General features: G+C 36.6%; 1 protein-coding gene across 1 annotated transcript; it reads left to right on the top strand.

The window, feature by feature from the left end:
- Window positions 1–571: 571 nt before the first annotated feature.
- RAD50 (RAD50 double strand break repair protein) lies at window positions 572–21,302 on the top strand. The gene is made up of 26 exons (XM_072023200.1): window positions 572–683; window positions 1,306–1,476; window positions 1,877–1,960; window positions 2,205–2,356; window positions 2,973–3,158; window positions 3,309–3,513; window positions 4,030–4,158; window positions 4,956–5,121; window positions 6,024–6,217; window positions 6,775–6,981; window positions 7,292–7,474; window positions 7,722–7,879; window positions 8,822–8,997; window positions 9,702–9,939; window positions 11,022–11,211; window positions 11,343–11,469; window positions 11,712–11,905; window positions 12,205–12,315; window positions 12,887–12,979; window positions 13,060–13,173; window positions 13,991–14,118; window positions 14,941–15,165; window positions 17,724–17,809; window positions 18,270–18,412; window positions 20,309–20,442; window positions 20,783–21,302. Exons 2-26 carry the CDS (start codon window positions 1,348–1,350, stop codon window positions 20,967–20,969), a joined length of 3,939 nt encoding a protein of 1,312 aa, XP_071879301.1. The 5' UTR covers window positions 572–683; window positions 1,306–1,347; the 3' UTR covers window positions 20,970–21,302.
- Window positions 21,303–22,309: the final 1,007 nt, after the last annotated feature.

Genomic DNA, 22,309 nt, shown 5'->3' with positions numbered 1-22,309 from the left:
TGGGTTTGATTCCGCAGTGCGTAATGGGCAGAGTGAGTGGACATCAAACCCAGCGGCAGAAATGTGGTTTTCCTCCACCCGGCCTGAGCCTGAAGCGCCAAGCCAGACCGCTGAGCGGGTATGGAGGTTTCCGTGAGCAGGCTGCCACTTGGCTCTGAATTTTGAAGGCTTTGAAGGCTCCGTTCCTGCTCGTAACGCTGGAGCTGGGGTCCAGCAGAGCACGGGCCAGCCTTGAAGCAGGCCACAATTTTGTGCCGCCATGCACAGCACTGCAGGGCTCTGAGCAGAAGGCTGGAAACACCACCAAATAACTCCGAAGTGCCAATGTTAGACCTGTGAACTCTTAAAAGCCCCTCAACGGGAGGTGGGGGCCACTGCGTGCCATGGGGAGACCCCTCAGAGACCTCTGTGGGGCAGTGGGGCTGTGGGAGCGGAGTGGAACCGGGCTGCCCCCTCAGCGCTGCCCCCTCAGGGCTGCCCATTCCCCCTCGCCCCTCAGAGGCCGGGGTGGGACCCGAAGAAGGACGAGGGACAAGGGGAGCCCCGGCCCTGTCCCACCCGGCCCCACAGCGCCGGGGGGCGGTAGCGAGCCGGGCCCGGCCGGGCGGAGCCGCCACAGCCGGGGCGGAGCGGGGGCGACCGCGGGGGCTGCCGGGGGGCCGGGAACGGCACCGGGAGCGGAGGTGAACGGGGCTGGAAGGGGGGGAGCAGTGAGGGGGGGTGGGGACGGCATCGCCTTGGCCGCCCCTCGGCTGGGGAAGAGGAAGGGCAGCCGGAAAATGTCCGCCCCCGCTGCAGCGGGAAACTCCGGCTGCCCCCCTCAGGGAAACGTCCCGGGTGCCTCATGGCACGGCCGAGGGTCCCCGCTGAGGGTCCCGGGGGTCCCCAGGGGTCCCCGAGCACCCGTGTGAGGTGCAGGGGGGGCCGTGGGGCCGGGCCGCTGCCGCCGGGGGTTGCCTCGTGTCGGGACAGGGCCGTGAGAAGCGGGGAATGGAAAGTAACGATAAATAAAATATGCATAACGAGGGGCAGTGGCATAAAGCGCTTTTCTCTTACTGGTACTTAAAGGGCTTTTTTGTTGTTATTTTTGAATGGCTGGGGAACGGCGTGGCCTGGCCCTGAGGTTTGAGTCGAGCTCCTCAGTGCTGAGGGGGTTTGGCTTTCAGGCGTCCTGTGCCTTGAGCCAGAACTGGGGAACCTTGGAGTGTTTCTGACAATGCACACACTGAAATAACCCTGTGGTCACCTTTCAGGGATACGCGGACATTTCGCCGTCTCCAACTTTCATAGAGCTTTGTTTTACAGGGTTTGCGTTGCTGACTGCGGAAGAGCAGAAATTCCGCAGAAATGGCAAGGATTGAGAAAATGAGCATCCTCGGCGTGAGGAGTTTTGGCATAGAGGATAAAGACAAACAGATTATCACTTTCCATAATCCAATGACTATTCTGGTGGGACCAAATGGCGCAGGAAAAACGGTAAGACTTACGTGATTGTTTTTGTGCGCCAAGTAACTCTGAAAACCTTGAAAATACAAAGAATTATTTCAACAGCAAGGTACAAATATTAGAAAAACCTTGCTGTTTACTGTAAATGTTGTATTAGCTTACGTTATTAGAGATCTGCTTCTTATCCTGGGCTTTGCAGGGCACTACTTGGTGTTTTTCATCGGAAATTGATCAAGGTGCTGACTAAAACTGTTTTTGCAAAGTACCATGTTCTCATGGTACTGAAAAATAAAGTGTCATTTCTTATTTCTTTCTCCCTTCATGTTTATCTTATTTGTAAATGTTTAGGCTGTCATTGTGTTTTGTTTTTAGTCTTCCTTGGTTATTCTTAATTGTCATTCTAATTATATACTTGTTTTTGTTTTCTTAGACTATCATTGAGTGCCTTAAATATGTGTCCACTGGAGATTTTCCTCCTGGAACCAAAGGAAATTCATTTGTTCATGATCCAAAGGTAAAAGCCACAGTGGTCAGATTTAGTGCATGTTTACTCCTCAGTAAAATACTTACTGTACTCACGCAGGGCTGTGATGAAAACAGGGATGCTCAAGTATTAGGCAGACGTGAGCTGACCATTCTGTCTCAGGAAAAACAGAACTGGGGGGACTGGAACACTCCACATCTGGGAAGTCATGTATTCCTCTGGGTGTTGAGAAGAATTTCTCATACTTGTTTCATTGTTGTCGTTTGTACTGAAGGTTGCCCATGAAACTGATGTTAGAGCTCAGATTCGATTACAGTTTCGAGATGTTAATGGAGAGCTTGTAGCTGTCCAACGATCCATGGTGTGTACCCAGAAAAACAAGAAAACAGAGTTTAAAACACTTGAAGGGGTCATTACTAGAACAAAGTAAGTTTAATTATATCTTTTTTTTTCTTTCTGTAATGTGAAGATCAGTTTGGATTTTGTATATTTTATGTATAAGATGAGAAAAATTCATGACGTGCTCTCTGAAGTTCCTGCCTGTGTTCTTAGATGGAAGGTCTGGAGTTCCATCGTTCGATCTATTAGTTGATTCAAAAATACTAACATTTGATAGCCACTATACTAAGAGCTACGTATATCAATTGACTTACATTAATTTGAAAATTGTATTACTGATGCTCTAGTTTGAAAGTAATCTTGTTTGAAATGCATAAGCTTTATTTCCTTTAGCACCATTTTAAGTTTCAGTCCATGGTTTACCTTCAGTTTCCCCTTTTTAAGAAATGTATTCACTTGGCTTTAAACAAGATCAGTCTTACTCCCTCTGGTGGTTCTGCATAGATTTTTTTAACATGTAGCAACATTGACTGAAAACATTTGCTGTTAAAATGGTAATTGTAGACTTAAAAAACTGTTACTCTGTTTTGTAACCAATGCAATAGAATGTGCTTATACAGATTTAAATAAGCTTTTTGTTTGTTTGTTTTTTAAAGAATTTCTAGTAACTGCTTTGTGGATTTTCTTTATCTGTGCTACATAGGCATGGTGAGAAGGTCAGTCTCAGTTCCAAGTGTGCAGAAATTGATCGAGAGATGATCAGTGCCCTTGGTGTTTCCAAATCTGTGCTCAACAATGTTGTTTTCTGCCACCAAGAAGAGTCCAACTGGCCATTAAGCGAAGGGAAGGCCCTGAAACAAAGATTTGATGAGATCTTCTCAGCAACAAGGTTTTTCTCTTTACTGGAATTGAATAAAATTAAATAAGAAACTGTCTTCTCTAGTAGTGTAGGTGTTAAAGAAAACGTCTGTGGCATCAGTATTGCTGTATTGCCTGTAGGATCTGAAATTTGTGGTTTTTTGTGTTTTTTTTTTTAAAGGTATATTAAAGCACTGGAAACTCTCCGTCAGGTACGACTGAAACAAAGCCTAAAAGTAAAAGAGTGTCAGACAGAGCTGAAGTACCTAAAGCAGAATAAAGAAAAAGCACAGGAAATCCAGGACCATCTTAACAATAGGGAAGCTCAGCTGTCTGCTTCTAAGGAGAATGTAAAATCTATCGAGAGTCAGCTGGATCCTTTAAAGGTAATTTGAGTGATGTTTACATTAAGATTTTAGTATAAAACAGAACATAAGTTTTGTTTGTTTGTTTGTTTGTTTAAAAAAAGGAACACAGCAAAATTTGAAAGTTGGAGGAATTTCCTGATTAAAATCTTGCAGTTTTAGGTTGTTATCTCACCTTCTATTCTGCGGCAGAATTAAGCAACAAACCTGACAGGTGCTGCTCTAATCTGTAAACAGTTATGGGAGGTTTAAAACATTGTCTGTGGAACTGTTGTAACAGCACAGATGTTTTTTTTGTTTGTCTGTTTTGTAGCTTAATTTAAAATGTCCTTCAAATTTGTATGTTAACTATAAAACTATCATGAATTATAACTAAAGCTAAATTAATTTTTTTTTCAAAATAATAATGGTGAAGTTTTACAGTTTAGAGTAAAGTGTTGTATAGAACATTTTATTATGGGATTTGTAAACTAGTGAGATATTAAGGTCTTTTCCAACCTAAATGACTCTATTATTTTATGATCCTTTCCTTTGCAGTGTTCTCTGGCAGCAGTTGAAAAGAATCTCATGAAAGTAATGTTGCTAGACAACGACGTAAAAGCTCTGGAGAGCAGGAGGAGGCAGATGGATAAGGATAATCAAGACCTGCAACAGAAGATGGAAAAGGTTGCCTTTTAAATTCCATGTTGTCATCCTTTCTGCAGAAAAATCAAAGTCTGCCTTTTGCTTCCATGTGAACTGTGTATTTTATTATACACTAGATGCTGGTTATGAACACTTCCAAAGGCCAAGTAGCTCATTTGATAATATGAGATACGCAGCTTTATGGAACATTATTTGTAGCTAGTTTCTGTGTAATTCGGATGTAAGAGTTAAACTGCTGTTTGTAACTGATCCCTCCACCATAGATTAGCTTGCCAGGAAGAGAAATACTGACAAAAGTTATAGTAATAATGCCCTGCAATGTGGAACTTGAAAATACCTACCTCTCACAATATGTTCGTGATAGCCAGCGCTTGTTTTAGCCAGCATGGAATGTCTTCTGACACTGATTCTGTTCATGTCCCTGGAGGGTTTTTTATTTCTTTTTCTTAAAATAGTAAATAGTTTTTATTCTTTTGTTGTGGTTGTGCAGGGGCGTTTAAAATTATTTTGACAGATGAGCAAAAATTCTTTAGAATAGTAAAAATTTAGATGAACTTGTCTTATCAGCATATGAAAAATATTTTTTTTTTCAGTTTTTGCTCATAGTATGTTTGATTTTTCTTAATGTAAGTCTTAGCATAGGAATTCTATATGGAAGGTGTTATCTTATTTCTTGGATTCTGTTATGGTAAAGCCTGTACTTCTTTTTTTTTAACATCGTTACATTATTTATAACAGGTTGTTTATAAATATTAGGTTATTTTCAACTGAATCCAGTTAAAAAGCTAAGTTTATTCTGTATTTTATTTGGTGTACAGGTTTTTCAAGGAACGGATGAACAGCTGAGGGATAGATACCAGAACCACCAGAGAACAGTGAAGGAGAAGGAGAAGAGATTATCAGACTGTAAGCGTGAATTAGATAGGGCCATTAAAGAATGCCAGAGGTTTAACAGTGAAAAGTCAGAACTACTCGTTGAACGAGGTATGTTAGATGTGATCTATAACTTTGTATTTATGTTTAAAGCAATTAAGATCTGAAATAGAATTACTGATAATTGAAGATGTTTGAATGGGACAAACTCCCTGAAATGCGTGTGAGTTTTAGGTCAGTTGCACAACATGGTGTGGGGAATCTCACAGGTAATCAAACCTCAACATCTTTACCCTAGATTATTTTTTTAATGTGCTTGTTTTGAACTGTAATTACAACATGAAGTTTATTTGTTCTTAAGTGTACCATCTTCTATAGAAATATTCAAAACTGATCATTACTGATGCCATAAAACTATGTCAGTCTAGCAGTTTACAGCACGTTTGTTTTCACAGTCTGAGCCTGTACTTTGTCTAAGTGATGAAAATGTCTGCTAGCCAGTTGTGATTGTGTAAGTGTAACCAAGAAACCTGTGAAAGCAGAATCCTTGGCACTCCCACCCTCGCATGTGAGGGCTGGGGACTACTCAGAGGGCTTTAGGACGGTACTCTTCTGTATATCATATATTCTCTTTTAGATGGACTGTGGGAATTGCAGTAAAGCAAATTGTAGTAGTTTAAACACAGATTTTAATATATATAATTAATAGTTATTTATATAATTTATTTATATAATAGCTATTTCTATATAATCAATAGTTAACAGAAACAGTAATATTTTAAGCTATAGCTTGTTTTTAACACTTTAAATCATAGAATCATAGAATATCCTGAGTTGGAAGGGACCCTTAAGGATCATCAAGTCCAACTCTTGACACCGCACAGGTCTACCAAAATGGTTCAGTGTAGAAGATCTTAAGGAAATAGTTGCAATTGACCTTGAATCCTAAATGTATGTTCTCATTTCTTGAGGGGTTATGTTATTTTTTTAAATTTTATTTTATTTTTGTGCAGGTCGTCTACAACTGCAAGCAGATCGTCACCAAGAACACATCAAAACGAGGGATTCATTAATTCAGTCTTTGGCAGCACAGCTAGAATTAGATGGTTTTGAGCTATCACCTCTTAATGAAAGACAGATTACCAATTTTCACAGGTTATTGAAGGAGAGACAAGCGAGAGATACAGAAACTGCAAATCACTTAATGGTAAGGATTTTGTCATTTTAGGATTGTGTTATAATTCCATATTACTTGTTAGTCTATTATTAGTCCATATGTGTCTTTATGGTCCTGGGGGAAAATAAATGAAGCCATTTTTTTTTCATCTAGTATTCTTCAATATGGCTTGCTTGAACATTTCTGTGAAAGTTAATTTTGGATCTAAGAGTGGTCATTGGGTGATCTGAATTGCAAAAGCTACTGAACAGGCAGTTCTGCAGATACTTTTTTCTCAACCGCCATCTCAAGCAGGTGGGTCAGTGACACTAAAAAGCCTGAGGAAGAATTTCAATGGGCAATTGTTAAGAAAACAAGCAATGTTGTTTTGAAGTCATCTTCAAAATGGAGTTGCTGTCAGACAACACTACCATTATGCATCTGCATTTTTGTATTGCTGCATTTTAGCGGGATTTTTTTTTACGTATCTAAATATTTCAATTTCATGCATTAAAATGGTGAATATTTGCATACTATTGTAAGAAGCCATTTTAAATGCTGTGTTTTTCCTGTGAGTGAATTAATATATTATTGTTCACTTCTTTCAGAGAGAATTTGCACAAAAAGAAGCGATGAAACAAAAACAGATAGATGAAATAAGAGATAAGAAAACTGGATTAGAAAGAACCATTGATCTGAAATCAGATATCCAATATAAGAGACAAGCAGAACTGAAGAATGTAAAACATGAATTGCAGCAGTTGGAGGGGTCATCAGGCAGAATTGTGGAATTGGAGGAAGAGATTGTCAAGACAGTAAGTTAATGTAATTAAAGATTTCTACAAGTTTGAAAGTTTTTACAAGTTGTGAAAAGCATGAGCAACTTGATACAGTATTGTATTTCAGAACTCTGCATCCATTGTCTGCTTTATGTTTCCTATACCAGCATCACAGCCTTTGGCATCGTGCATGTATTCTTTATAGATCCTGGAAGTATTATTCCTGTAACAGCTAATGATACTGCTGCTGGACAGTTTTTAAGAGCTTTTTTTCTGATTTCTTTAGTTAGGAACTTATTGTCTAATGTAATTGCATAAGTCTTTTGTGCTTTTGTTTTTTGATTAGGAACATGAACTGGAGAAGGCTGAGAGGAGCAGCAATGTAGAAACACTTGAACTGGAAGTGCAAACTCTGCAAAATGAGAAAATAAACCTGGACAAAATTCTTCGGAAGCTGGATCAAGAGATGGAACAGTTGAACCTACATACCACAACAATTACCCAAATGGAGATGCTGAAGAAAGACAAAGTAATTTTTCTATCATCATCTCATAAGGAAGGGAAATTACATGAATACAGTCCCTTCAAGATTCATGCATTTCTTTTCCAGATGTTTATAAACATTTGTGTGTAAAGCTTCTGTCTGGCTTTATGGAAGCCATTAACTCTGTGAATGCATTGAGTGACATAAACTTAAACATATGAAAATATGTTTATATGAACATTAATATATGAATATGTTTTTATGTGAAATTTTAAATGCTTTATTTCCCAAGGCAGACAAAGAGGAACAGATTAGAAAAGTAAAATCAAGACATTCTGAAGAACTGACGTTACTGCTGGGGTACTTTCCAAATAAAAAACAACTTGAAGACTGGCTCCATGGCAAAAATAGAGAGATTAATGAAACAAGGGACAGACATGCCAAGCTTAAGTATGTATTAGTTTAATTATGTCTCCAGAAGTATTTATGCAATTATGAATTTCAGTGTTGGAAAGTTTTTAATATAGTTAACATACTTTTACTGTAATTCATCAATATTAATTTAGGTGTCTGCAAAATGAAAGAAAGCATTGTGCAAAATTTGTTTAATATATAGCCAATATAGTTCATGGTAGTTAATAAAATCATCATATTTGAAGTATGTCAGAGGCAACACTAAAAGCAGGTAACAAAATATTCTAATATGTCCTTAATTATTTATACTACCCTAGCTGTGAATGTGAAAGAATGTGCTTTGGGGAAAAAAAGACAGGAGTCTTCTGACTTTCTTAGGAGGTACAGAATGGTTATTAACCATATCATGAACTTATTTGTGATATGGATACATGTTCCTGATTTACACGTATTTGGTTGTAGAAAAGAATATGTCAGAAAGATTAGGTGACATCAGCACACTGTGCAGCGATATGCATTAAACTTCTATAAAATCGAAAAAATGAGATTTGAGGTCTAAGAACAGTCCACAATTGAGAAGTATGGAAGATGAATAGAAGGGTGCTAATGTTTTTTGCTCAATATGTTTTGCTCAATAACATTTTTTGTTCAATAGTATCTCATAAGCAATAATTAGGGAAGGAAGTAGAAGAGGAAACGTTAATGATATTCTAGAAAGTCCCTTGTATGGATTTGACATTAGAAATTTGTTTCTCCTCATTAAGCGTCTAGAAAGCAGAAAAAGGAATTTAAATGAAACACTTTAAGCTGTGTTTAGATGAATTGAAAACTTATGCTGTAGATTTCTGGAAAAATCATTAAAGAAGTGATGAATAATTCTGAAGTTAATCTGAAATTGGTATTATGGTGTTTTTGTTAATACAGTTTTTTTTGTTGTTGTTTTTCTGTAATATAAGATTTTATTCATTAATGTTTCAGCAAACAACTGGCATCAGCAGAACAACAGAAGAATTTTATCAGTGCTGAACTAAGAAGAAAAGAAGAACAGTTGTCTAGCTATGAAGCAAAACTTTTTGATGTTTGTGGAAGCCAAGATTTTGACAGTAACCTGAACAAACTTCAAGATGAAATTGAAAAAAGTTCAAAACAGCGAGGTAAATTTATCCATAGCTCTACTTTTTTCCTCATTTTAATTGTAACCTAGAGACACTGAGACAGTCTGTAACTTGTGGATATTTATATTTGCAGGACAATCAGCATAGAAACCAATTTAAGATTCAGTAATAACCTCCCTTTTAAACAAATTTCCCCTATCTTTACTAAGTCTTCAATTTCATGTTTAATCAAAATCAGTTGTTTTAACTCAGTTAAATCTCTTATTGTATGTGAATGAAATACTGACTTTACAAAACAAAAATGTAAATCACGACCCTTACACAACCAAGGATATGTTTGAATGATTGAATCTGCCAGTTACGAAGACGAGTACAGAACTAGACAAGTGGCATGGTTTTGGCCCATAGGGCCTACTGCTAACTGAAAGAAAGTAACTCCAGAAGGAGATTCACAAGTACTTGTTTCTATTGTTAATTGCTGAGGGGTGAGTGTAGTTCAATAAAATAGAAAAATTCAGTTTGGAGAGAATGTCAGGCTGTGATCAAGGGCACCATTCTGAAAACAGGGACAGAGCTGAATTCGTACCAGGTTGCTTAGGACCATTTTAGTTTCCTGTCTTGATGATTTGCAGCTTATAGTTTTCTTTCATTTGTTGGTTTTTTAATGGTAAATATATAATAAGTTTAGATCTGATTATGCATTGTATATTCAACATAACATCTTCTGTTTCTCTTTAAACTAGCTGTGCTTGCTGGAGCCACAGCAGTTTATTCACAGTTCATTACACAACTAACAGAAGAGAACCAGTCGTGTTGTCCAGTTTGTCAAAGAGTTTTTCAAACAGAGGCTGAACTGCAAGATGTAATTAGTGATCTTCAGTCTAAGTTGCGTCTTGCACCAGACAAATTGAAGTCAACAGAGTCTGAGCTTAAAAGAAGAGAGAAAAAACGTGATGAAATGATGGGTCTTAAACCAATTAGGTAAAGTACTTCACAGACAATATTGCTGCAAGTCATTTTCTTTTGAATGCTTGTTTTTTGATTATTGAAAATTTTGTTGACATCAAGAAAGGTTTATTTTCGGGCTAGGCAATTTGTTCAAAAATCTAACTGCACTTTAATAAATCTTGATTTATATATCCTTTAAAGGTACTTTTTTGTTACTGTCAGGTTTAGTATTCATTTATGATGTTCTTGAAGGAAGTCTGTGAGATTTATAGCAGATTCCCAATGCAGTCTGTGTTTTCTTGTGGTTCGGTCAAGTGGAATTCCATCATTTGGGAATTCAGCTCTGTGTCTGATACTGACAATCCATAAAAGATTAGACTGTATTAGATCTCTTACGTAGTTTTTAATTAATTAAAATATTTTTGAAGTTGCAATGTAAAAAAAAAAAAAATGTAGACAATGTTTTTTTTTAAAAAAAAAAAAAAAAAAGAGAGAAGAGGTGCTTACAGTCTTTTCCAATTCCCAGGCTCACTTAATCTGTAATTTTAAAACTACGAAAATTACAGGCAGACTATTTTGTTGCTGTGTCCCCTTTTTTCTTCTTGTTGCCTCCCTCCAAACCATAAACAGCACTAGTCCTAATGAATTTTTGTGAGAGTCCTATTTTTTTTTTCTTTACCATACAAACAGGATTTAGAGTAGAGCATGCAGTTTCCCTGTCAGTGGGTAACCAGAGGCTCTGGTTTCAAAGTATTTGAAGACTGTTATTCTGAAAAAAAATTGAATATTTGTTAGAAGGTATACCTCTCTTTCACAAGAGGGCACTCGTGCGCAGTGGATTTTATTTTAGCACTGGCTGTAGTTCAGTTGAAAACCGGAAGAGGTTTGTTGGTTGGTTTGTGTTTAGATCTCACCTGCCTACAATGAAGGATTATTACCTTAGCTGGTTATATAACATAAACTCAACTGAACATGGGCAAGCTTAAGGGGATACTATTGGTTCAATTCAGTCTTCTGCTATTCAGTCATATCACAGATTTTGCAAACTTGAATGTCTTGAACTTATGCTGCTGCTTTTAACAAAGGAAGTTTTATGGATTTGTATTTTATTCAAGGCAAACAGTGGTGGAACTCCAAGAAAGGGACATACCAGACTTGAGGAACAAGCTGCAAACTGTGAACCGGGATTTTGCACGCCTGAAGGGTGAGATAGAAGAGCAGGAAACACTCCTGCAGACAGTTCTGTCTGAGAAGGAAGGTGCTAATGCATGTTTACAGGACATAACACTAATGGAAAGGTACCAGGTATGCTCTGTAATTCCTTTTGATATATAAAACGATACTTGCTTGCTGTACATGTAGTTATTCAATAACATATAAACTAAAGCCTGTTAAGCACTAATACGGTAATAATAGGGCTTTACTCTTACTTTTAGGCTGATATTAGGGATGTTGAAAGAAAAATTGCTCAGCAGGAGGCTAAGCTGCTAGGGGTCGATTTAAGTAGAACTGTTCTACAAGTAAGCCAAGAAAAACAAGAGAAGAAACACTTATGGGATACAGGTAGGTCATATAAAATGATGTTTTGTTTTTATATTGAAAATAATCAAGCTTGCTGCCAGTAAAATATAATTTTAGTTTACTTATTTTACATTCAAAATAACCGTATTCTAATAGTTTTTGTTTGTTTGTTTGTTTTTTTGATTATATTAACTTAGTTTGCAGTTAGATCTGTCATAAGGAAGACAAAAAATGTTGTTAGTTACAGATCAACTGTTTCACTGCGTGTGTATTTTCATCTACAGTTACTAGTAAAATTGAGTTAAATCAAAAAATCAAGCAAGACCAGCAGAATCAGATTCAGCAGCTTAAGAGTACAGTTAATGAACTTAGAGCAGAGAAACTTCAGATTTCCAGCAGCATGCAGCGTCGCCAACAACTGGAGGAGCAAATAGTGGAATTAACCACTGAGTTTCAGTCCTTACATAGAGAGATTAAGGTAGGAAATAATTACTAGCCCTTAACTATGTTGTCCTTGAAAAACAAAGAATCCAGTAATATTTAACGTTCTGTAATCCTAGCAATTCAGATGCATTATAAAACTTTTGTCCTGTTATACTATGCATATCTCTGGAAATTTTCATCACTTTATTTAATACAAAACTTTTTTCAGAGTAATGAACAAGATGTAAAAAAAATTAAGTATGCACATGACTTTTTTTTTTTTTTGCACTTGAAAAATTGTTTATCTTTGACAGAATGAGAAAATAAAAAGGACTTTCTCCAACTGCTTTTCAGGAAGCAAAAGAACAGGTATTTCCCCTACATGAAACTTTAGAAAAACTGCAGCAAGACAAGGAGGATCTAATTAATAAAAGGACTGTGACTAATAAAGAAACACAAGAGAAGGTTTGTTTGCATTTGACATAGTTGGGAGATAGGATTACATGCTGGTTTTGGGGCATGGGTGGAAGTCATGGTAATGAGTTGACTTTTAGGAGACAGCAATTGCTTTACCTAATGCTTTAGATTTGTGGAGCTTTTAGGGAAGAAAAGGAACATAACCAAGTCAGGAAATCAACTCAGTTGTAACTAACTTTTGGTGGTCTTATCAAAAAGCTTCTAGGGACATTTGGCAATATTTAGTGATCTGTAGTGCTAAAAGCCCTATCTAGCAGGTCTAGAGGAACAGCAATTATGGTTGTGACCTTTCCTTGGCAAGAGACACACCTGTCTTTCTCAGGGGAAATGGCCCTCTTATGTAAGCACAAATGAGTGATTTACCATTTGTTTTGGAAAACAGTTTCACGGTAATAAGGAGCACCTGGATTTCAAAAGTTGAAGTCTTTTGTTGGTAAATTAAAGGGAGTTATGAAACGAATTCTACCTTAGAAATAGTGTGATAACAGTTATCTTTTATACATGTCACATCAGTTCTTGGACATCTGACTGCAATTCATTTGAAATCTTTTCGCTGCAGATAAATACCATAAAAGAGAAAGTTAAAGATATAAACAAGTACATGAAAGAAATCGAAAGCTATATTCAAGAAGGAAAGGAAGACTACAAGAAGGTAACCTAAAAAGCAATCAATAAAAAGGTGCTTTTAAAAGTGTTTTTGTATATAAATAATATACCTTTTTATTTTTGTAGCAAAAGGAGTCTGAACTTGATGAAGTAAACTCTCAATTAGTTGCCTGCGAGAAACAGAAGGAAAAGATAAGTAAAGAGATGGAAATTATTCGACAAGATATTGACACTCAAAAGGTAGGTTTATTGTTTTAGCATAAGGTATATTTTGCATTTATACCTGAAGTGATTTCTGGCATTGGTTTAAGTCCGTGTAGGCTCATATTGATACAAAGTTTGTCTCCTCTTGATGTACTTAATGAGTTGTTAGTCAGAATAGCCGCTATATGTGCAACAGGCTGAAAAAAATCCTGTGATTTACATATGCAAAAATTGATGCATTTTAGAAAAAAGAATTATCTCTAAGTACAATTTTGTGGTATTTCCTAAAGGGGTAAGTCTGTTGTGACAATAACCACTGTTTTCAAAACTAGCTTTGTGTGGAAGATACCTATCTACTGAAAGAAGACCGCTGTGAGGTGATTCTAATTGCAGGTCCCAAAAGTTGTTAGTCACTCCAGATTTTGTTGTGTGCTTTAAATCATTATGTATGTATTTCAAGCCCTATTTACATTCTCTATAGGAAAGATATCTTTCCCCACTCTATCCCACTATCTTACCTGTAGAATTGAGAATAGGGGAAAATGTGAAATCTTACCCCATATGACTTGCCCCATTTGAACCACCGACTACTGTTCACACACAGGATCACTCTTACGTTCACCTATGACAATAAATATTGTAAATATTATTTCAGGTTGAAATATGAAATGATAATCGTGATTTGCATTATAATAGGTTTCTAGTGCAAAGTGAGTTCTTACTATGGTACTTTTCAGTGCTGTCAATTGTTTTATGCTTGTAGCAGGTTTTAGAGTTGTGCAGAGTTTATACTTTGTTATTGAGCATCGATATATTGAAACATCATAGAACTTCTTGCTTTCTGTGGAGACAGATACAGGAAAGGTGGCTAGAGGATAATCTGACTTTGAGGAAGCGGAATGAAGAATTAAAAGAAGTTGAAGACAATATAAATAGACTTATGAAGGAGATGGGAGAAATGAAAGTCCCGCAGATGAAAAAGTAAGCGTTTTCAAAACACAGCAGCGTGTTTTGCGTAAGAATTCACTAAATATCTGAATATAATACTCACTGTGTTTTAGTGTTTCCTGTGTTCTTAGTGTGTACCTTTCTCCCCATTCATGTAGACTACTTCCTCCCTCAAACTTGTGTTTGCATAATATTCCCATGACAACATAAATGACTCAGTGAAATTATGTAGCTCTAGCTACAAATACACACAAGTATATACCTGTTCAAATCTAATCCGTTTGTTTTAAAGACTTCCACTGTTAAGTCTATATTTAAAAAGAAACTGATGTCTCTGGATAAAAGTGTTTTATCTTCAGTGTGCTCAAATAGGTCTCAGCTGCAAATCATTTCAGTATTTTAATATTAATTGTTTAGATAATAAACACTGATAAAAAGGAATTATCCTAATTCAGATTCTTATGTGCAAACTACTTATGTAGCTTTCTAGATGCTACCAGATCATTCATTGCATTTTTTTGCTCAGTATCCTGATGTAATTCCTGCAATTAAATCTAATTTATACCTCTACAGGGTGCACTTTCATCTTTGATAGGATTAGTGAATATTAATCAGAATGGTGACTTTAATATGTTTTTAAAATTTAATATGTTATATTGCTTATAAAAACAATAAACGTATGCTTAAATAAACATAAGCATATTTTAAATATGTCTTAGTTCCAGTAATTTTAACTGTTGCAATCTGTATACACAATAGAATGAGCTGCTAACGTAAACTAAAAATTAGAACCTTGACTAAAATATAGCGAAACACTAAATACAGGAGTCTCATGTATCATTTGTGGTTTGACAGTGAACAAAAAAATTTAGAGGAGAAAATAGAAGCTCTGAAAAGAAACCATCATGTTGCACTTGGCCGACAGCGTGGATTTGAGGAAGAGATTGTTCGGTTTAAAAAGGAACTTCGAGAGTCACAATTCAAAGATGCAGAGGAAAAATACAGGGAGATGATGATTGTTATGAGAACAACGGAGCTATTGAACAAGGATTTGGACACTTATTACAAGGCTCTTGATAAGTAAGTACTGTCGTGTGAGGATAATTCTTTTTTTCAGTTTTCATTACTGCCTTGGTGCAAAAGCAACTTGCAATTTCAAACATCCTGGTTTAACTTTTAGAAATAGTAAATTAATGTAACTTAGAGGTACATAATTATTTTTCTTTATAAAATCAGATACCTAAGTATTAAGATAGAATGTTGTACCTTGCTATGTTACTTCTATTGTTTTTTATATTCATCCCAAAAGTCCAGTTGCCGTGGATTTGTTATTTTGTAATGCCTCCAGAAGAGAACTGATTCCTAAAAGCAAAGTAAATTAATGAAAATGTGCTGCAAACTGCACAGGATTGTTAGAGTATAGGAACTCTGTAATGTATATAATGTACATAAAATAAATGAGGGACCTTTTTTGAGTACTGGTTGTACATGTTAGGACACAATTGCAATACAACAAGTCAAATTGAGAGAGAGAATAGAGCAATGAAGCCAACACATCACCATTGTTAATCATCAAAGATTGTTAACAAATGTGAACGACAACATACAGTGCTTTTCCCTGTCTTCTCTCCCACCCCCCCCATGCATTGTTCACTTATAATTATGGAATTGCAATGAGCTAGCTGCAATAATACTAGGTTGGTGCTCAGTGGCAGTTAGAAATAAAAGTTGAGTATTAGGAACAAAATAGAGAATGAGAGAAAAATATCTGGCCACCATAGAAGCTACAAATTCAGAATACAATTTTGGTCTCCTCTGTTAAAAAGGACATAATAAGTCTGGAAAAAGGAGCACAGAGAGCAGTAATGTACAGAGAGCAGTAAAGGTACAACATAACTCTCCAGAAGAGAAGCTAAATAGATTAGAAGTTTCCATGTTGAAAAAAGGTGACTGAAGAGGGATGCTAAAGGTTTCTTAATTTCTTGAATAGTGTGGAGAAGGGGAAAAGGGAATGATTGTGAAAATACCAAGCAGTAGTTCGAAATACAAGGTAGTACTTTTTCTGGCAACACATAATAAAGCTGTGGAACCCATAATTCACTGGTATATTTGGAGGCTAAGCTCTAAATGCATTTGAAAAGATTGTATGAATTCAGAAAGACAGGTCTCAAACGCTATTAAATGCAGAGGTCTGGAGTACCCTGCTTTAATCGTTTTTAATGATAAAATAAATATAGTTAGTATTTGAATTTAAGCCAATCCAAAATTTATTTTGTGAAGATTTAAATTGTACAGAGCATGTGTAATTCTTCCCTTTCAGCTTAAATGGAAATGCACTCCAAGAATTTCCCTTTTAGAATTCAGAATCTTTTGTATGGTATCAAATCATCTATTGTTTCTATTTAAGGCAAAACAGGAAATCAGTCTTGTAATTTCAAGAAAAATAGATAAGCATCACTTATTGGTAATCGTCTGAAAAATCAGTGAGACAAAATGTTAACTCTAATGGCCAGAGATTGAAAGCTGTGTATGTAGCTGGGAAAAGCAACATTTGTATGCTCTTCTGTGCTATCTGTTGATCTTTGTTGATTTAATATTTACAGTTTTTTGTTAAATATTCATGAAGAATGCATTCTTGGGTTTAATCAAGTAACAAGTAGAAAATGCTTTATTCATTATTCAGACATAACAAATCATATTAGGGTTGAGACTTCAGTATTGCTCACAACAGGTGAAAATAATTCCTGTAAAAGGGAGGAGATGGGAAAAGTGTGTGTGTGTATGTATGTGTGTATATATATATATATATATATATATATATGAAGTCAATTTCAGAATTACTTTTGAATACTGCCATATTTTTGGAAGAAAAACATTGGCAGAAAGCAAACAAACATTTTTTTTTTCCCCTTACAAAGCAGTATTTGTTTAAAAAGTTAGAAACGTAGCACAATGTCCTTTTGGAATGCTTTTACAAGGAATCATCTATTATTGAACTGAAGACATGTAGACATGATGGTTTCAGGATATCATGCTGAATCAGGGAAATGAAATAAAAAATTATTAGTGACACCCTATGTTACTCTTGCCACTGAAAGTAGCTCTAATCATAACGTCTCTTTAGGTAATTACAAATTAAATTCTTGATAGAGAATTCTCTGCTCCAAGGAAACTTCACTGGCTCTCCTTTCCTACTGAGACTCAGTTATCTGCACTGCAGGGTGGTGGGGGACTCTGGCAATGAGTAACACTATTTTTATTTTGGAAGGCTTTAATAATCAGATTCTTCTTGGAGGTCTGAAAATATGCCTTACACATAAATTATAAATCTCAAAAAAAAAAAAAAAAAAAAAAAAAAAAACCTTGATCTTTACTGAGTGACTGATTACAAATCATTTTGTCTTTATTACTCTCCTACCTCTTGAGATGGAGTTGTTTGTGAGAGTAGAAGTATTCACATAACAGAGTGTGTTTGATCTTTGTACGTTTCTGCATTCAAAATGAACTAGTAGTTACTGTAATTTTAGTCCAAGTATTTAAAGAATGAAAAGTGAGCTCTTGCCTTCCCTAAAGCTCCTATGAGTCCATAGCAGTCTGTGGTTGCCCCTATAAAAATCTGCATTTTTTTTTTTCTGTAGAGCAATAATGACATTTCATAGCATGAAGATGGAAGAAATCAACAAAATAATTCGTGACCTTTGGAGAAATACCTACAGAGGACAAGGTACATGTGGTTTTGTTTGTTTGTTTGTTTTCATAGTTTTGTCCATATTAATTTTATACCAAGCACTGCATAGTGAAAAGTGTTTGTTCAAACTATGGAAAATCCAGGATATGAAAATGGTTGGTTCCATTCTAAAGGCTGCATCTGTTGGTCCCCCCTATAGTCTCCTTTTTATTACATGTTACATGGGTAGTTATATGATAAATAGAAGTAATTTTCCCTTTTCCATGTTTTCTATATTTGATGTTTCCTTGAGTCAGGGGAGTTGCCTGGGCTTATTTCCTTAATTTTGGAAAAAATTAATTTCAAATTCTTATCTATTAGTAGGAGTTATGAGTAAGGTGGTTGTTTTGTTTTTTTTTTTGTAGTTACCGTATGTTGTAGCTCTCAACTATGTTTATTCCAATGCTATTTTAAACATCTTTTGATAAGGGAAAAACTGTTTCTTTTTCATTTTCAGATATTGAATATATAGAAATTCGCTCTGATGCAGATGAGAATGTTTCAGCAGCTGATAAGAGAAGAAGCTACAATTATAGAGTAGTAATGATAAAGGGAGATACAGCACTGGATATGAGAGGAAGATGTAGTGCTGGGCAAAAGGTAATATAGCTTTTTTTTCTTGTACGTCATAAACAGGATTTTGAAAGCTGCAAGAGTGACACATCGTAAAATGAATCCGGTAAAGAAGTGGCTCCAACTCAGGTTTACATTCTGTACATCTGACTGCATTTAGATTATGCTGCCAGTATATGATTGGGAGCGTCCGAACCCTATTTTGGGGTGTCCAAATTCCTTGTTTCAGTTGGCAATTGGTCTGAGTCTGTAGGTGTGAAGGGTTCAGCCTCGCCGCCTTCTCAAGTTGATCTAGTCTTTTTCTTGCTAGTTACATCTGAAGTTCCCATAGCTGTAGGTCTATTAACTTGCTCCTGAATTTTTTTTTTACTTCTTGAGGGCTGATCCTTTGTCATCTTTTCACAACTGTGTCTGTTTTGAAGTATGCTCAGATCTCTTTTTTCCCCAAATTATGCTACTTCCACCTCCTACTGAATATAAATAACTTTTTGGTTCGTGTCACCAAAAAGATGGACGTAGAAAGTGACAGAAATACCGCCAGGACTGCTCTTACTACTTCTTTGCTGTAACAATTTCTGTCCATCCTTTGTGCCTTCTACAACATAAAGAAAACACCTGGAGAACTCTCCCCTGCACTTCAGGCTCACAGAGCCTGTTGCCTTTGCACAAGGTGCCAATGACTACGTAGGCCAAGCACACTGTAATTGTGAGAGAGATACCTTCTCCTTCCTCTTCTGCAGTGGGAGCTGGAACTCTTTGTCTCCCTTTCCTCTGCACCAGCTGAAAGGGCTATGGTTGCAACAGATACAAATCTCTTTGATAGCGAGGAAGAATCGCTATTATCTGGAGTAATATCTGCCTACTTCCTTACCTCCAAGAGTAGCAGTTCTCACTGTGTCACACACTGCATCAGAGTTTCACTGGCAGCCAGGCCTTCAGCTATCTCCTCTTCTCACTTTTGCCTGACAAGATGGTATTGACAGTAACAGAAAATGAAATCGAGGAATACAACAAGATGGTGCACAGTATTTTTAGGCGTGTCCAGCAATAGCAGCACTAGAGTCCAGCAATAGAGTCCAGCAACACCAGTGTCTTGAAAGGATATTCTGTGAGAAGATGTGTGCTGTATTGTTGCTTGAATGTGAAAAATGCTGTCAAATTAATTCCCACCTGAGTGTAGAAGTGTACTTGTTTTGAAAATTCCATACTAATATTGGGGGAAATCCAAAACTTCATATAAAACAGCAATATAGGCAAAAAATGTCTTCTCCTAAAGTAGTCTAGGATGTTATGCTAGAGTCCTATGTAAATGAGAGTGAAACTTGTTCACAGTTTCTTAGCTTATATTCTGAGAATTATTCTTTGATCATGTGCTATGATGCCAGCAGTCATGATCTTTGGAAAGTATTTTTTGTAGCACAGTTTCCATCAAGCGTTCTGTAATTTTCACTAATTCATGAGATCTAATAAAAACACAATTAGGCCTGCTAATACAAGACTAGTTTGTAAGTTGTTCAAATTACTATCTTCAGTTTTATGAAGGAGTCAGGAGTTCTGTATTTCAAGCTGACTGATGCACATACAAATTTCCACCATCTCCCTGCTAATATGATGGGGATTCAACAGAGTATAGGAATAATGCTGATGGCAATGTTGTAACATTCTTACCTTGGGCCGGAATCCTGAATTTCAATAGCTCCAGGATTTTGAGAATTTGACTTCTCAGGTATGTTTCCAATGTTATGTTGTAGAAGGGATCTTTCAATTAAAAACTGAGGTTTTAATGTATTTTTTCAAATCTAATTATCATCATTTTGTGAATTATGTAGATTTTAGTCACAGTTTGTAATGGCATTAAAAATAACATATTAGGCATCGTTTCTCTATAAACACTCTGAAGAGTGCTTTTTCTTTTTCCCTTAGGTGCTTGCTTCTCTTATTATTCGTCTTGCTCTAGCAGAAACGTTCTGTCTCAACTGTGGCATATTGGCACTAGATGAGCCTACTACCAATCTTGATCGAGAAAACATTGAGTCTCTTGCACATGCCCTCGTGGAGTAAGTAATCTCTTCTTGTGAAGCTTGGATATTTTTCAAATTTTAATGTTAGTGATTGGTGTTAGGAAGTGATTTTATTTCAAGCAGACCTATCTTTGTTGACATATGTTGATATACATGCAAAGCAGTAGCTTTAGATTTCCTTTCCTTTATCTGGATGAGGAAAAAATAATTTGTATTTTGTTGTTGCTGTTTTTTTAATATGGGTAAAAAGAGGTGCTGATCTACATTAGATTGCTTGACACTCATGTAGTTTTCAATAGTTAAATATTTTTGTACAAGTTTACTAAAACTAGACAGCAATATAGATTGAATTACACTGAATAATATCTCTTTGTAGGATAATAAAAAACCGCACAAAACAGCGTAACTTTCAGCTTCTGGTGATAACTCATGATGAAGATTTTGTTGAACTGCTGGGCCGTTCTGAATATGTGGAGACCTTCTACAGGATACGGAAGAACGATGACCAGTGCTCTGAGATCATGAAATGCAGTGTCAGCTCCCTTGGCTCATATGTTCATTAGCATTTCAAGTAATTATGTATTATAATTACTTTTTAATTAACAATTAAAATGAACTAAATTAATTTAATTTACAGTTATAATTTGGCTTAGCTGCCAAACTTAGAGGTCAGAGGAAGGCATCTGAAAATGTAGCTCCTTCTTATCATATAGTATCATGAAGATTTTAGCTCAAGTCTGAAACTATTACATTTTTAAACTTCATATCTCTGTACTTACTTCTGCATCTGGGTTCAGGTTTCACCATGAGTTGGGAGAATGTAAGTGAATACAGGGCAGTTAACTTTTAGGTTTATTTTATATTTTAAAAGAAAAAATAAAGTGTTGTTCTTGGTATATGTCCTGGTCTGGATCTAGATGCACATTCTTTGGAACAGCTCTAGATCTGTCGGTGCAATAGGGTTTGCCCTCCATCACTTTGTTATGGCAAGTTCAGAATTGATTTGCATCTCTCCAGACAAGGTATGTTTCTAGCCACCTGCCTCATCTACACAAAAATCACAGGATTCAAAAAAGATGCTTAGTACTGTTTCTGTAAGGTACTATTGCTCAGAGTCTTTTCAAAGTATGACACCTTCCTTTAGAATGAAGGAAAGTCCCATCTAAAACTGGATGACTGAGTGAAGGGATGACAGAAGCCTATTTTAACCATATTCTCTTTGTTTATTGTGGGCAGAACTGTCATACAGTGTCACTTAGTTTATGATGATGTTTACAAGAATTGAGTCAAAATCTAGAGTACTTGGTCATATTCAGATCCTCTGTAAGATAGAATCGACTTCTGTAAAAATGATAACAGATCTGCCCCAGGGAGTTAGTTTGTATGGATGCTGATCTTCACCACCCCTACTCAGCTCTTCTGAGCTGTTTTCAGCATCACTCAATAGCAAAAGGAAACCAGCCACTTAGTTAGAATGACAGCGGAAAGCCAACAGGACCCGATCAGCGTTAACTCTTGAGATTTCAGAGGTGAGACCTCAGCAGCGCACTGTGCTGCCTCTGCAGTCATGCAAAGTCTGAGGGATGCCATTTCTGGGCAGCTGTTTCTTCATAACCAAGTGAGGGGGCACCTGTTCTACATCCAAATCTGGGTAGAAGCCCACAAACTGAAGCTGGACTTAGAGCTCTTGAAAGCTGCAGCCACCAGTGATTGCCTGAACCTCCTTAGGTGACAACATATGACTAAAGCTCACTTTCAAAGAAAGAATCTCTAAACCACTTTAAAAAAATGTTAATTTAATTAACAGCAGGGCATTTTACTTTGGAAAACACAGGAATGAGCATGGGAACGTTGTACTCTGCCTTTTCCTCCTGCTCTGGCAGGGCAGCAGGGGCAGGTGCCA

The sequence above is a fragment of the Anas platyrhynchos genome, chromosome 14 (assembly GCF_047663525.1).
Source record: "Anas platyrhynchos isolate ZD024472 breed Pekin duck chromosome 14, IASCAAS_PekinDuck_T2T, whole genome shotgun sequence".
Taxonomy (NCBI): domain Eukaryota; kingdom Metazoa; phylum Chordata; class Aves; order Anseriformes; family Anatidae; genus Anas; species Anas platyrhynchos.
This window is presented reverse-complemented; position numbering and strand designations above follow the sequence as displayed.

Coding starts and splice junctions, on each gene's coding strand:
- RAD50 (XM_072023200.1), top strand. CDS start 1,348: ATGGCAAGGATTGAGAAAATGAGCATCCTCGGCGTGAGGAGTTTTGGC. Junction 1,477..1,876: donor CAAATGGCGCAGGAAAAACG/GTAAGACTTACG, acceptor TTGTTTTCTTAG/ACTATCATTGAGTGCCTTAA. Junction 8,998..9,701: donor AAAAAGTTCAAAACAGCGAG/GTAAATTTATCC, acceptor TCTTTAAACTAG/CTGTGCTTGCTGGAGCCACA.